Here is a 14,407-nt window from a genome sequence, read left to right on the forward strand (position 1 = left end):
CGTGATATTGTCCTCTGTCATGCGCTGGGTTCAATTCACCTTTTGTTTGCCGAGTTGCATGTCCGGTACCACTTAAAACCTCTATAATTGGTAAAAGGTACTTGATACAGTCTTTTTTTTTCACTATCAAATGTCTTTGCCAAAAGATTGCCAATCTACAAGCTCGTAGATTGTAGATCTGAAATGTTTTGGCATATGTGGGGGCGGACCCAGGATAATGGATTTTGATTATCGCGATAATATCGTAAATGGCGATTTCTTTTGTCACAATAATCGTGATATGAAATCGTCTCATCCCTACTCATTACTCGGACTACGTGGCTACTAGTGCAGTTAGGGTTAGGGTTAGAGATAGGGTTAGTAACGGGTAGAGTCAGACAAACACAACCTCAGAGTAACGCCACGTACTCGGGTTCGACTGGCGTGACACCTCGAAGGTCGCTCGCCATGTCGTTTTATGTCCGCGATCTTCATGTCAAGGTCCATTATTTATTCAGCATGTGAGCCGCGGACCACCATTTGATGACATTTACCCTCTCAGACCCAAACAAAAAATATCTTTTGTCCATGCTTCCATGATGTTGGTGCCATAGTTGACAGGCAAACTTTTATCAAAACGTTTTCCAACATTGCGTAGAATTTTTGTAAATTAATGAATGCAGATGTTTAACAATAATTTAACTCTTGAGAGCGTAAAATGAAACCAAATGGACCTGCAAGGGTCCATTTGGTTTCATTTTACGCTCTCAAGAGTTACAAATATCTATAAGGGTTCATTTGGTTACCAACTCTCCATCATTTAGCTGGGGACCACTTGGCACCCCCAGACCCCTCCACTGATCTAGAGGGATGAGACCTGTGTCGATTTGGACAGCAAAATTTTGATTTAGTTTTATTCATAGTCTTTTGAATAAAATTGCATTTAGTTTTAGCTCATATTTTAGTCATCTGAAATGTTTTGGTGTTTAGTTTACTTTAAGTCGACTAAATATGATAACACGATAATCATAGCGATTGAATGCTGGATGCTGATTGGTGCTTTTTTGTGTGCAGTGTGCCTCGGGGGTGGAGCCTAGCTTCCTGCCATCAGCCAAGCAGTTTGGTTTGTCCAGACATAGTCACATGACCTTCACCATCAACCCCAACAATATACGCAAGAGGTAAGCACCACAGTGGTGGGAAAAGTACTCACATTAATATTTAGATTACTTAAGTAAAAGTATCAATACTGCATGTAAAAATAAATGTCTAAGTATCAAAGTATCAAAAGTAGAATCATGTACTCATGCAGAATGTCCCATTTCACAAGTTTTCTATTGTATAAAATGTATAAAAATAGCAGATCTGGAGTCCGGTGATGACGTCACACTGAGAGGGTTGAAGTCGCTACGCTCCCGACCCAATCTCCCTTAAAAAGTATATTTTGTGATGATCTAACTCAACTAAACTGACCGTGCTTGATGGTAAACGCTCATTGACAATGTCGAACAAGGCAGACAAGGTGGACTCGGCCGATAAACAGCAGAAATCACTGCGAGTCACTCGACAACAAAGCTTTGCCAACGTGGTTAGCGGCAGTGCTAACGTGGCTAACAGCAGTGGGATAGGAGATGCTAGCAGTGCTACTGCTAACTGGCCACCTGATTTCGACACGCTCGCCGCCGTAATCTCCAGAAAAGTCGCCGAGATGATGGATGATAAGTTGGCTACTCTTTCCAATAAGCTGGATGCATATGTGGCTAAACACGACCAGGATGCTGAGCGCTTGACAGAAGCTGAAGGACGCATCTCCACTGTAGAAGATGTGACTACTAACGTGGAAGCAAGGCTACTAGAAGCGGAAGCTAACGTGGCTACTCTCACACAACGTCTTGATGAACAAATAGCCAGATCCCGTCGTGATAACATACGTGTTTTTGGCGTAAAATCTGGAGTGGAGGGGCGGAATGCAGTAGCCTTCTTTGAAACATGGCTGCCTCAAGTCCTCAACATGGAGGCCAAGAATGGCAGAATTCGTCTGGATCGATGCCACAGGGGATTTGGTCAGCCTAGGCCAAATTCTCCTCGTGTGGTTGTTATGAAGCTTCACCATTCAGATGATAAGATGAGGATCATGACGGCTTACAGTAAGGTGAAGTCTAAGCTAGAATACAAGGGGGCCAAGATCGCTATTCGACAAGATCTGCCATACAACATTGTGCTACAGAGAAGAAGTTTCAACGACATATGCCAGCATCTGATTGCGAAGAAAATAAAATTCAATATGAGGTTCCCTTCTACTTTGTGCCTCAAATACAACAACAAGGACTTCGCCTTTGACACTGCAACGGAGGCCAAAGATGTGCTGGAATCGCTCGAGATGCTACAAGGAGATGCTGCAACTGACCACGGTGAGGATGACCAGAGAACAGAAGACCAGGGTCCAGACCAGGGGTCCGACGAAGATCGGGGACCAGACCGGGGGTCCGATGATCATGCGACATGAAGAATAAAGCTCTGGTGATCACACATAGTAAACAGGTTGAGATTTCCATTTAAAAGGTTGGTTTAGGTTGATTGTTTTGTCACAGTAGCAGTTGGGACACAAACTGACATTATTTATTTTATTTCTCAATTTTCTTGTGGCTACCTTTTCTCTTTTCTTTTCTTTCTTATTTTAAAATGATAGACTGAAACATTATTTTAGTGAATATTACTTTTACAGTCTGTGCTTGAAATATTAAGGTAGTTTGAAATGTCAGGTTTGGGGGTCTGTTTATCTTTTTTGGGTTAACTTTTGATGACTACTGCATACTGATGATGTAAATGGGGGGTTGCTTTAGGGGGCGGGGGGGAGTTAGATTTGTTCAGCAGGAGAGGAGTAGCTGTTAAGTCTGCTCACTTAGATGGGTTCTTTCTCTCAGTATCACGGGATTCCTGTGCTTAATGCATCTTTCTTTATGATAGATGCGTTTTTTTGGTTGTTACTGTTCTGCGAGGTTAGTCAGGTCTATCTTGCAGCTTTTTGTATGTTTTGTTTTTCTTTTTCTATGTTTGTGATTGTGGATGAGGGCATTATTAGCATAATCTGTCAGAGATACACAAGTACAGTCTTACTGAGCAATTTTGTATGGTTGGTATTACACACAAGGGGCATGTTTATTTTTATCGGTTTACAATTTAGTTCATGAGTACAACTAAATACATTTCACTCAACGTAAAAGGGGCAAATCATGTGATAAAACGTAAAAAGATCCTGTCTTGGTTAAAGAGGGAGAGAGTGAACATAGCCTTATTACAAGAAACTCATTTGAATGATAAGGAACATGAGAGACTCAGAAGAGAGTGGGTTGGCCAAGTTTATTACTCCTCTTTTTCAACAAATAAAAGAGGGGTCGCCATCCTTATAAATAAAAATACGCCATTTACTCTAGAGAGCTGTATTAAAGATAAGAATGGGCGGTATGTTCTAATATCTGGTGTTTTATTTGGAGAACATATTATGATTGGTTGTATATATGCTCCGAATACATATGAGAGCGGGTTTTATTCTGCTCTGTTGGCTGATGTTTCCTCTCTCTCCTCTTCGTATACAATATTGGCTGGGGATTGGAATTCTATGGCAGATCCTGAGGCAGACCACAATCCTCCATCCAGGGCTAAACCTTCCAAAATGTCAAGGGCCATGAGAGAAGTATGTTCTGACTTAGATTTATTTGACACATGGCGAGTCCTACATCCTACAGAGCGGGACTTCACATTTTTTTCCAATCCTCATCAGAGTTTCTCTAGGATTGACTATATTTTTACCTCCAGGCAGGTGCTTGATAGGGTTGAAACGTGTACTATAGGTAGTAGGCTATTATCTGACCATGCCGATGTGTCAGTGGTGGTCACACCACCATTCTGCCAACCCACCACACGTCGCTGGCGTTTGAACCCCTCCATTTTGAACAGCCCCGCTTTTGTAGAGTATATAGAAAAACAAATCGAACAATTTTTAGCGGTTAATGATAATGATGATACCAACCCCTCAATACTTTGGGAAACTCTAAAGGCGTTTCTCCGAGGAGCTGCCATATCTTATTGTTCGGCCAGGAAAAAAGAGGCCTTGAGAAAACAGATTGAATTGGAAAAGCAGCTACAGGAGCTGGAGAAAAAATGTAAGGACAATCCCTCGCAAACCCTGCTTAATAGGACAGAGGCCACACGATCAGCTCTTAACCAACTGTTAACACAAAAAGCAGAGGCCAGTATTTTCTATGCGAGGCACAGGCTGTTTGAGATGGGGGATAAACCGGGACGGCTACTTGCTCGACTAGCAGCGGGCAGACAGAGCTACAACTCAATATCTTCTCTTAAAGATGATTCGGGTAAGAGTCACTATGAGACAGCAGCTCTTACAGAAATAATGGGGAACTTTTATAAAAAGCTCTATGCCCCTGACACGTCTGCCAGTGAGGAGAGTATGCAAACCTTTTTAGAAGGGCTCAATCTTCCATCCCTATCGGAAGCAGATCAGGAAATCTTAGGGAAGCCTATTACATCAGGTGAAGTCACAGAGGCGATTACTTCTCTGCAGAGTGGGAAGGCCAGTGGACCGGACGGCTACGGCCCGGAGTTTTATAAAAAGTTTAACAAACTATTAATAGGCCCCCTGACAAAAATGTTCCTTCATTCTATTAAATCAGGTCAGCTTCCCCCCACCTTATATTCTGCAAATATTTCTGTAATTCTTAAGAAAGGGAAACCACCTGATGAATGTGGTTCATATCGCCCTATTAGTTTAATTAATGTTGACAGTAAGATATTTTCTAAACTTTTGGCAAAAAGACTTGAAAATTACCTTCCCCTTCTGATCGGAGAGCAACAGACTGGTTTCATTAAAAATAGGGTCTCTCAACTTAATATGAGAACATTGCTTGGTGTTATACAGCATTCAGGAACCCACCTTGAGGAGGGTCTGGTCATTTCTTGTGACGCTCAGAAGGCCTTCGATAACATCCTATTTCCTTACTTATTTAGTACTCTGGAGAAGTTTGGTCTTGGACAGGACTTCATTAATATGCTAAAATTGATATATCATTCTCCGAGGGCGAGCGTACTGGTCAACGGCATGCTTTCCCCGGAGTTCAGTTTAGGCAGATCGGTCAGGCAGGGAGATCCAATTTCACCCCTAATTTTTAATTTAGCCATAGAGCCTTTGGCGGAGGCGATTAGAAGTCATAATAATATATCAGGAATTCAATTAGGGTCGACCATTCATAAAATATTATTGTATGCCGATGATGTATTATTATTTGTAACCAACCCATCAGAATCGATCCCAGCCATAATGTCAGTTATTAACAATTTTGGAACTTTTTCAGGATATAGGATAAATTATGACAAATCTGTTGCTATGCCACTGGGGGGCAGTGTTACCACACCATGTAGGCCTAACTTCCCATTCTCTTGGTCCCCTTCAGGGTTTACATATTTGGGTATTTGCATCACTCCAAATGTTAAGGAAGTCCTACGTTTAAACTTTTCTAGTGTGCTACAGAATGTCAGAAATGATCTCACAAGATGGTTTGACCTACCGGTTTCATGGATGGGCAGGATAAATCTAATCAAGATGAATGTATTACCTCGGCTTTTGTATCCTATGCAAATGTTACCTCTTTATCTTACCAAGAAAGTAATCAGGGAAATAGAAAGGGACTTTTCTAAATTTATATGGCATGGCAAAAAACCAAGGTTGAGTATGAGGATACTACAACTACCTAAGGATAGGGGAGGTTTGGCACTGCCAAATCTATTATATTATAACTGGGCCTGCCACTGTCGTACTATTCATGAGTGGGTACATGATTTCCTTAATGGTGGGACAGAACCCCTTGAGAGTTGGGAATGTGCCCCATATGTTCTATTAGCAGAACTCACGGATATACAAAAAGTACACTTTAAATCTTCTGATAGCCCAATACTCTCCAATTCGATCAAAATATGGAAGAATATTATTAATGTTACAGATAGGAAGAACACGTCCTCATACTTGACACCACTTATAGGTAATAGACATTTTCTCCCAGGGGTCATGAGTGGAGTTTTCAGATCTTGGTACAATAAGGGTATTAGAGTTATAGGGGATCTGTTTGACAATGGTGTTCTCATGTCATTTGAAATGATTAAGAACTCATTTGGAGTCCCATGGGTGGATCGTTTTGCCTATTTTCAGGTGCGCCATTATATTAATACCGACATTAAATTGCCTAGAGACAAGCCTCTTCGTGGTCCGTTGGAGGAATCTATTATGTTTTATAGGATGAAGAAGGGTCTGATTTCATATTTCTATGATACTTTTTTGAGTTTCAACAAACAAAATATAGATAAGGTAGTGGAGAGATGGGAAAGTGACTTCCAAACAGAGTATGATAAGGAACTGTGGTCTGATTGCATCCAATCTTCTCACTCTACTTTTATAAGCAACAGATTCAAAGAGATGCAGTATAGGATACTCCACAGACAGCACAGAACGCCCCAATTCCTTAACAGAATTGATCCCAGCAGGTCTCCTCTGTGCATTAAATGCAAAACTGGGGTGGGTACCTATATACATTGTTTCTGGGAGTGTCCCAAAATTTCAAGGTTTTGGTCTCGTGTTGCAAGAGAACTGAGTTCAATTATGAAGTTTAAAATATGTAAAGATCCTGGGCAATTTTTATTGGGGCTGCCATCAAATTCTGGGGTTTTAGACCCTAGAAGAGCTAAGTTACTTAACAAGCTGCTTTGTTTGGCTAGAAAATGCATTCTATTCAACTGGATACAGGAGAAACCTCCATCAGTGACTCAATGGTACAGAGAAATATACAGAGTGCTACCAATGGAAAGACTCAGTGCCAAACTAAAAGAGAAGGAAGATGATTTTCTAAATATTTGGCAGCCGCTAATAAACTATTTGCCCAACGATCTAGCTACACTGATTTATAATGGAAGTGACGACCTGGTTTGGAAAGCCCCAGCTGTACTCCTTCAATTTACCTTTTAATTTGCCCCTTGTGTGGAGATGATACCACTTTGAATAATCGACTGTGTATGGATAAGTATGGATAACTGTATGGATATTGTATTGTGCTATTCGCCCGCCCGTATTTTTGTTTGTTTGTATTTTTCTTTTTGTTATTGTTTCCGTTTGCTGTCTTTATTTGTTTTATTGCAGTTTGCATATTATGTATATTAATACTTTTCTGTCACTCATTTTCTTGTGTAAACTCAATAAAAAATTTGATTATAAAAAAAAAAAATAGCAGATCTACAAGCTTGTAGATCGGCTATTTTCAAATAGCTGAAATGTATATAGGGTTGAAGTGGTTGTATGTCTACAAAGTAACTATTAAAGTTTTCAAATAATTGTAGTGGAGTAAAAGTACAATATTTGCCTTTGAGATGTATTGTAAAGTAGAAGTAAAAGAAATTTGGAAACTCTCCAGTAAAAAATACTGTACCTCAACATTTTAATTCTGTACCTCAAAATTGTAGTACAGTACTTGAGTAAATGTACAAGTTATTTACACCACTGATTATTATCATGGAACCATACACACAAACATATTCATATCAAATGTGTTTTATTCCATAACGTCTTGAATGATGTTCTCCTCTGCTCTCCGCTCTGCAGCTTCTCTCTTGGCCTGTCTCTGCGTACCCACGCCGAGAATGGTTTGATCCTCTACCTGTCCAACGACAACCACATGGACTATACCATCCTGCAGCTGGTGGGGGGCCGGCTGGTGTTCACCGTGGGCCTGGGGAAAGGACAGGCCTCCGCCAGGTCCTCTGGTAGCATCAACGACGGCCAGTGGCACACCGTGAGTTCACGTTCTAATCTGATTCATTAGGTCATTGATCAAGCTCTCTCTCTGGCTATTATTGTCACTCACCAGTGTTGGGCAATATTACTAATAAACATATTAATATGTTACTTATTACATATTACTCCAACCTATTAATATTATTACCGTATTGGCCCGAATATAGGACGACTCTGATTATAAGACGACCCCTATTTTTCAAATATCATTATGTGAAAAAAATATGTTGACAAGACAAAATAAGGTTCTATATAAAGAAAAACGTTTTTATTGTAAAATTATTATAGAAAAGCTCATACAGAGATAACATTCTGCTATATTGTATTGCATTAACCATCAACATTCACAATTCAGATTGTGAAAATCTGCTCCTCATATGTGTATCAGAATAGACTAACAGTCCATTACTCACAGAGGTCTTCTGCCTCGCTGGGGAATAAAAAACACTACATTTCCCATCAAGCTTAGCGGCCAACCGGTTCGGTGTCTCTGTGCTCCATTCTCTACACTGTGCCAGACGCATGATAGCGTATGATCCATTGTAAACAGGATCCATGTTATTGACTAGGCTGCTAGGCAACGTCAGCTTCGGTTGCGGTTTGGATTAAACTTCACCATGCTAAAGATCACGTGCGCCCGTCATTCACGCCGATGTTCGCGAGAACATCGTGGATGTACGTTTGTGTTTCTTTCACCATAGTAAAAACTACATTCATGGTCTGGAGTGGGCACTTTTTACAGGCGGGTAAATGGGCAGGGGCTCAAGCCCCCTTTGATGTATGTGTTCACGTGCCTGTCAAGGACCCCCATTTTCATACACGTGAGGCCACAGACCCCCATTTGTTTCTGCCGGACAGCGAGGATATAACGCCAGTATAATGATACAAACTGTAAGGGACGGTCCGTTTAAAATGAATAATTGGTATAGTCCATAAGAGGGGGGGGTCATCAAATATTTATCTGAGCAGTTGGGGGGGCCATGGTTTTTTTATTTTGTCTGTAGGGGGGGTCATGCAACTTTAATTAGTCGAATTTTGTAATTAAAAATGCTTAGCTTTGTTGTTTATCTAAACAACATTAAGTTAGTATATCAAAGTTTCACCCCTACATAGTTGACTCAACTTGGTACATTCCAGTCCTACACGTCCCTCGGCCCCGCCCCCTCCTCTGCTCTCCACTGTTCAATGCGTTGTTGTGGACATTCACTGCGTGCTGTGCTGCTCACAGGAGTTTCCTGGTAGCAGCTGGATACATATAGGCTAACAAACACCTTATTTGTTGTCACAACTCGAAATGTTCACTTACCAAGAGAGGAATATAAGCATACCTCCAGTTTTTCCCCCCCAAAAAGAAAAGCATGTAGAAAAAAAGGTGTGTAATTCTCTCTCTCACTCTCACTCTCTCACACACACACATACACACACACACACACACACAGCTGCAGTGGGAAGGAGTCAAGGAGAGAGAAAAGACTCATGCATACTTTGTTTACTTTGCTTGGTTTTCATATCATGGAAAATGGATCACAGTTGCTCAATCTTTCTTTAGTTTGGAGTGTTGTTGTAACCCCAAGAGGGCACCTATGGAACCAAATGGACCCCCAACATCAAATAGTGTGTTATAAAATTTGCCTCTAGGTATTGATAAACCTATAGGCTATAGCAGCAATTATGTTAAACTAGTATCTAGTAAAATAACGGGTGGCTCTTAATAGCCGCTTTGTGAGTTTCTGTAACCCAGAGAAGGGATAATATGGACCCTCAAGGCTGTCATGGGTCCAGTGGTGGAAAAAGTAGTCCAATTATTTAAGTAAAAGTATCAATACAAGAATGAAGAAATACCCAGATACAAGTAAAAGTCTGGAATTCAAAATGTACTTGAGTAAATGTACAGAAGTATTGGCATCAAAATGTACTGAAAGTACCAAAAGTAAAAGTACTCATGCAGAATGTCCTGTTCTTTTCTGATCTTTTGAAAATAGCAGATCTACAAGCTCACAATGCGTTGCATCTATTTTCAAATGGCCAAAAATGTATAGGCTATAGGGCTGAAATGGTTGATGTAGGTAATCCAAATATACAAAGTAACTAAAGTTTTCAAATAATTGTAGAGGAGCAAAAGTACAATATTTGTCTCTGAGATGTAGTGGAGTAAAAGTATTACAGTATTGGAAATTGGAAATACTCAAGTAAAGAACAAATACCTCAAAATTAAAAAGTACAGGACTTAAGTAAATGTACTTAGTTATTTTACATCACTGCATGGGTTTCTCCTGTTGTCTTGAATACAAAAAAAACATTGTTTATAGTGGGGGGGGGGGGGGGGGGGGGGGGGGTCATGCATTTTCCTCAAGTCTCTCAGGGGGGGTCACCCAAAAATATTTGAAGGGTGTGGGGGGGCCAAGGAAAAATATAAAAATGATATCACATGTGAACCAGCACCCCCTAGTGGAAAAAAAACGAATGGTCCCTAAGTGTGTCTGGTCTGTGATGACAAACTATGTCTGATCCATTATGAGAGACACTCATCGTTAGGCAAACAGTCTGAGACCTACTGTACACACTTGAAACCTTTGTGATTGATGGATTTCTAATGAACACCTTTAACACAATGGGTGCCTAAGACGTCCACAGGAGTCTTGGGTTTAGAGTTAAAGGAGCGCCGATTCCCCCTTAAAAAGCTTTTTCTGATGTGTGTGTTCTTGTCCTCAGGTGGTGTGTGACCTGTCCAGGAAGTCCATCAGCATATCGGTGAACGGGGGGGCTTCAGACAGCGTGTCCGTCAAGGGAAACACCCTGGATGTCAGCAACACCCTGTACCTGGGAGGGGTCCCCCACTCACACCCTACCAAGAGGACTGGCAACGTAAGCATCACGCACACACACAAACTACAAAATGCACTGCCAATGTAGAATGCACACATTTATCTAATAAACGTATTTTAGTTTTTGAGCGGTGGTCACACCGTCTCCTATACTTGACTGCGTCCGTATGTTACTATCTATGCATGTATGTCTCTTATAGTAGCATGAGCTGCAATACCGCTGGTGACCAAGTGGCGCTGTTGAGTCACACACACACACACACACACACACACACACACACAGGCGACCCTGAAATGAACTGGTACACACACACGGCCAGGCACACGCACACGCACACGCGCGCGCACACACACACACACACACACACACACACACACACACACACACACACACACACACACACACACACACACACACACACAAACACGTGAAATGAACTGCTCACATCCACCGCTCACTTCAAACATGGGTTTGATTTTTCTTATAAATAATCAAGTATCTCTGTCTCTCTCTCTCTCTCTCTCTCTCTCTCTCTCTCTAGGTCAGCAATAGTCTCTCGTCCTGTGTGCGTTCCGTCAGTCTAGGAGGAGATGAGCTAGACCTCTCTAGCCCCGCCTCCCAGCATCACACCACTTCCTGTTTCACCAACCAACAGACAGGAAGTTACTTCAACGGCTCAGGACACGCTATGCTCGGTATGTGTGTGTGTGTGTGTGTGTGTGTGTGTGTGTGTGTGTGTGTGTGTGTGTTTTGCATTTAGTAGTTAAAACAGTCAAACTACAAATAATAGTAATATGAACAGTATTTAATAATCTGTGCGTGTGTTTACAGTGCGCGACGGTTACAAGGTGGGCTCTGATATGACGGTATCTCTGGACTTTCGAACCAGCCAATCGGAAGCCGTTTTACTGGGCATAAGCAGCGCAAAGGTGGACGCTATTGGACTAGAAATCGTCAACGGACAGGTAAGCCTAAGCCTGTCTGATTGGTCAACTCCGCTCTAATGCGTTTACCAATGTCTGGATAGCAGTGGTGTGCCGTAGAAAGGGTGGGTCCAAATAATAGATTTTTGGGCATGAAAAGTATATAATAAATGATTTTTCTTTTCTGGGCAGACAAAATGAGTGGACAATTAAGAATACCAGAAACATACAGAGATAGTCCTGAATGACCCTAACATGTCTGTACCTCTGAGAGTGTACAAATGGAACCAAATGGACCCTCACTGGTCCATTTGGTTCCATGTGTACACTCCTTGCAAATAAACCATTTGAGAACCACTGGTACTGTTTGAACTCCTAATGTGCAATAGTATTCTTATGATCAAAATAAGAACTGTATAATCTTAAGTTTGCCACCGACAAGGTCAAGTCTTTGCCACGGACATATTTGTTGATGCGACGCGTTGTGAGCTTGTAGATCTGCTATTTTCAAACATTTTGTACTTTTACTTTTGGTGCTTTAAGTACATTTTGATGCCAATACTTTCGTACTTTTACTTTTTAAGTACATTTAGAATTCCAGACTTTTACTTGCAACAGTGTATTTCTATATTGGAGTATTGATACTTTTACGTAATTCTTTTTTTTTTAATACTTTATACACTTTTTACAACAATGTAATCTCTCTCTCTCTCTCTCTCTCTCTCTCTCAGGTGTATTTCCACGTCAACAACGGCGCGGGCCGCGTCTCGGTGCGTTCGGCGGCGGGCCGGGGGGTGTGCGACGACCTCTGGCACCACCTGGTGGCCACCAAGACCAAGCACAGGCTGAGCCTGGCGCTGGACGGCGTGATCACGCACACGCCCAACCCTCACCCACAGTCCACCTCCGCAGAAACCAACAACCCAGTGTACCTGGGGGGATACCCAGGTAGGAGCGCACACACACACAATTTCAATTTTAATTTCAATTCAAATGAGCTTTATTGGCATGAGAAATTACATTGTCAAAGCAAAACTTTATAAAAACAGTTGAAAAACATTTTACACTTGGTTGCATGCCGAAAACAGCAGATCTACAACGTCACAACACGCCGTGCTGCGATGCGTTGTGAGCTTGTAGATCTGTCGCGTTCAGAGTGCAACAACCGAGGGAAGCTTCCGCCGTGGCCTGAAGACTCACCTCTTCAGACTCCACCTAAGCCCATAGCACTTACAGTAGCACTCGCTAGATAACGTTTTGTTAGGTTTTTATATAAAGTTTTTTACTGATTAGGTGCTTGGTCTACCTAAGTTTTTTTCTATTTTTTTGTCTAGATTGATATTTCTATGCATTTGATGTATTGATGTATTACCTTGCTTATTGTATTGATGTATTCTGCTTATTGTAAATCGCTCTGGATTAAGAGCGTCTGCTAAATGCCTAAATTGTAAATTGTAAATGTGCTATACAGATAGACATCATACTAAACAGCGCCCCCTGTCTGTCTGTCTGTGCAGGTGGAGTTCGGCAGAACTGTCTGTCGTCTACTTCCTGGTTCAGAGGTTGCATGAAGAACGTGCGGCTGGTCAAGGGTCACGTGACCCAGGATTTGGACCTGAGTTCGGCCTCCAGCCTATCAGGAGTGACGGCCGGCGCCTGTCCTGCCTAGCGACACACACTCACGTCCTCTCCCCGTTGGTCAATACATTACATACAGCGTGGCCCCTATTCCCTATTGCATAACAGACTATAGATACAGCCCCGCCCCCTAACCCACACAATGACACTCGGAACCAATGTGATGTAATGTCTGTTGTTTCTCTCTTTTTGTTTTTTATCTCTGCTTTAAACCAATCACGTCAACCGGGAAGTGGTTCTGTTGTGATTCCTAATAAACTGATCGACTTTGGAACTGTTGTCTGTTTTGTCTTACTTCCTGTCAATGAGCGAGAGAGAGAGAGAGAGAGAGAGAGAGAGAGAGAGAGAGAGAGAGAGAGAGAGAGAGAGAGAGAATCATGGTTTGAGAGATGAGATATATTTTATTAATCCCAGAGGGGAAATTGAGGCATTTCTTTCACAAAGTAAAGCCCTGCTTCATCATACAAGGCCTTCGCTTCGCACAAAAGTAGTGAAAACAGCAGATCTACAAGTACACAACGCCTCGCGGTGCGAGGTGTTGTGTGCTTGTAGATCGGCTGTTTTCACTAGTTAAAATCTTTTTTTAAATGATAAATCCAAAGCGAACGGTTTTGGACATACAAGGTTTTCACCCGACAACGACGATAAGGAAGAAAGGTCTTACATGTACGTTGTGCAGTCTGAGGGCAGTTGGCAGGAGAGAAAGTCTGTACCGCTCCGTATGCATTTTCAGGGGGAAAGTGAGCAGGGACGTGCTGGGCCCCTGATTCAGCCCGGGAAAAAGAGTTGGAGAGGCCCTCATTGCGTGCTATAGAGAGAGATCTCTCTCTATAGCGCTGCTGCTACTCAAAGATTTGCCATTTCAGATCATGTCAAGTGACAAGCCAGTGGACCAATTACATGGGTTATATTTCGTCGTTGTCGGGTGGAAACCTTGTATGTCCAAAACCGTTTGTTTTGTATTTATCATTTTAAAAATGATTGAAGCTAGTGAAAACAGCCGATCTACAAGCACACAACGCCTCGCATTGCGAGGCGTTGTGTGCTTGTAGATCTGCTGTTTTCACTACTTTTGTGCAACGGCCTTGTATGATGAAGCAGGGCTTTGCTTTGCGAAAAAATGTATAAATTTGAAACTTGGAGATACAAGGTTTCTGCCCGACAGTGACGATTTACTTTCTTGGCCGCC

At 41.9% G+C, this 14,407-nt stretch overlaps 1 protein-coding gene across 1 annotated transcript in view; it reads left to right on the forward strand.

Annotated features, from left to right (window-relative positions):
- The window catches only part of lama1 (laminin, alpha 1), a gene marked incomplete at both ends in the record, with an annotated part of 53,290 nt that extends 40,041 nt beyond the window's left edge, over nt 1-13,249 (forward strand). The window contains 7 exons of the mRNA XM_080751799.1: nt 1,054-1,160; nt 7,640-7,829; nt 10,544-10,696; nt 11,199-11,352; nt 11,489-11,622; nt 12,312-12,528; nt 13,098-13,249. Of these exons, the coding sequence (XP_080607925.1) occupies nt 1,054-1,160; nt 7,640-7,829; nt 10,544-10,696; nt 11,199-11,352; nt 11,489-11,622; nt 12,312-12,528; nt 13,098-13,249 (1,107 nt within the window). The remainder of the gene's footprint in view (nt 1-1,053; nt 1,161-7,639; nt 7,830-10,543; nt 10,697-11,198; nt 11,353-11,488; nt 11,623-12,311; nt 12,529-13,097) is intronic.
- Nucleotides 13,250-14,407: the final 1,158 nt, after the last annotated feature.

This window comes from Nannobrachium achirus, assembly GCF_963921795.1.
Source record: "Nannobrachium achirus genome assembly, chromosome: 21".
Taxonomy (NCBI): Eukaryota; Metazoa; Chordata; class Actinopteri; order Myctophiformes; family Myctophidae; genus Nannobrachium; species Nannobrachium achirus.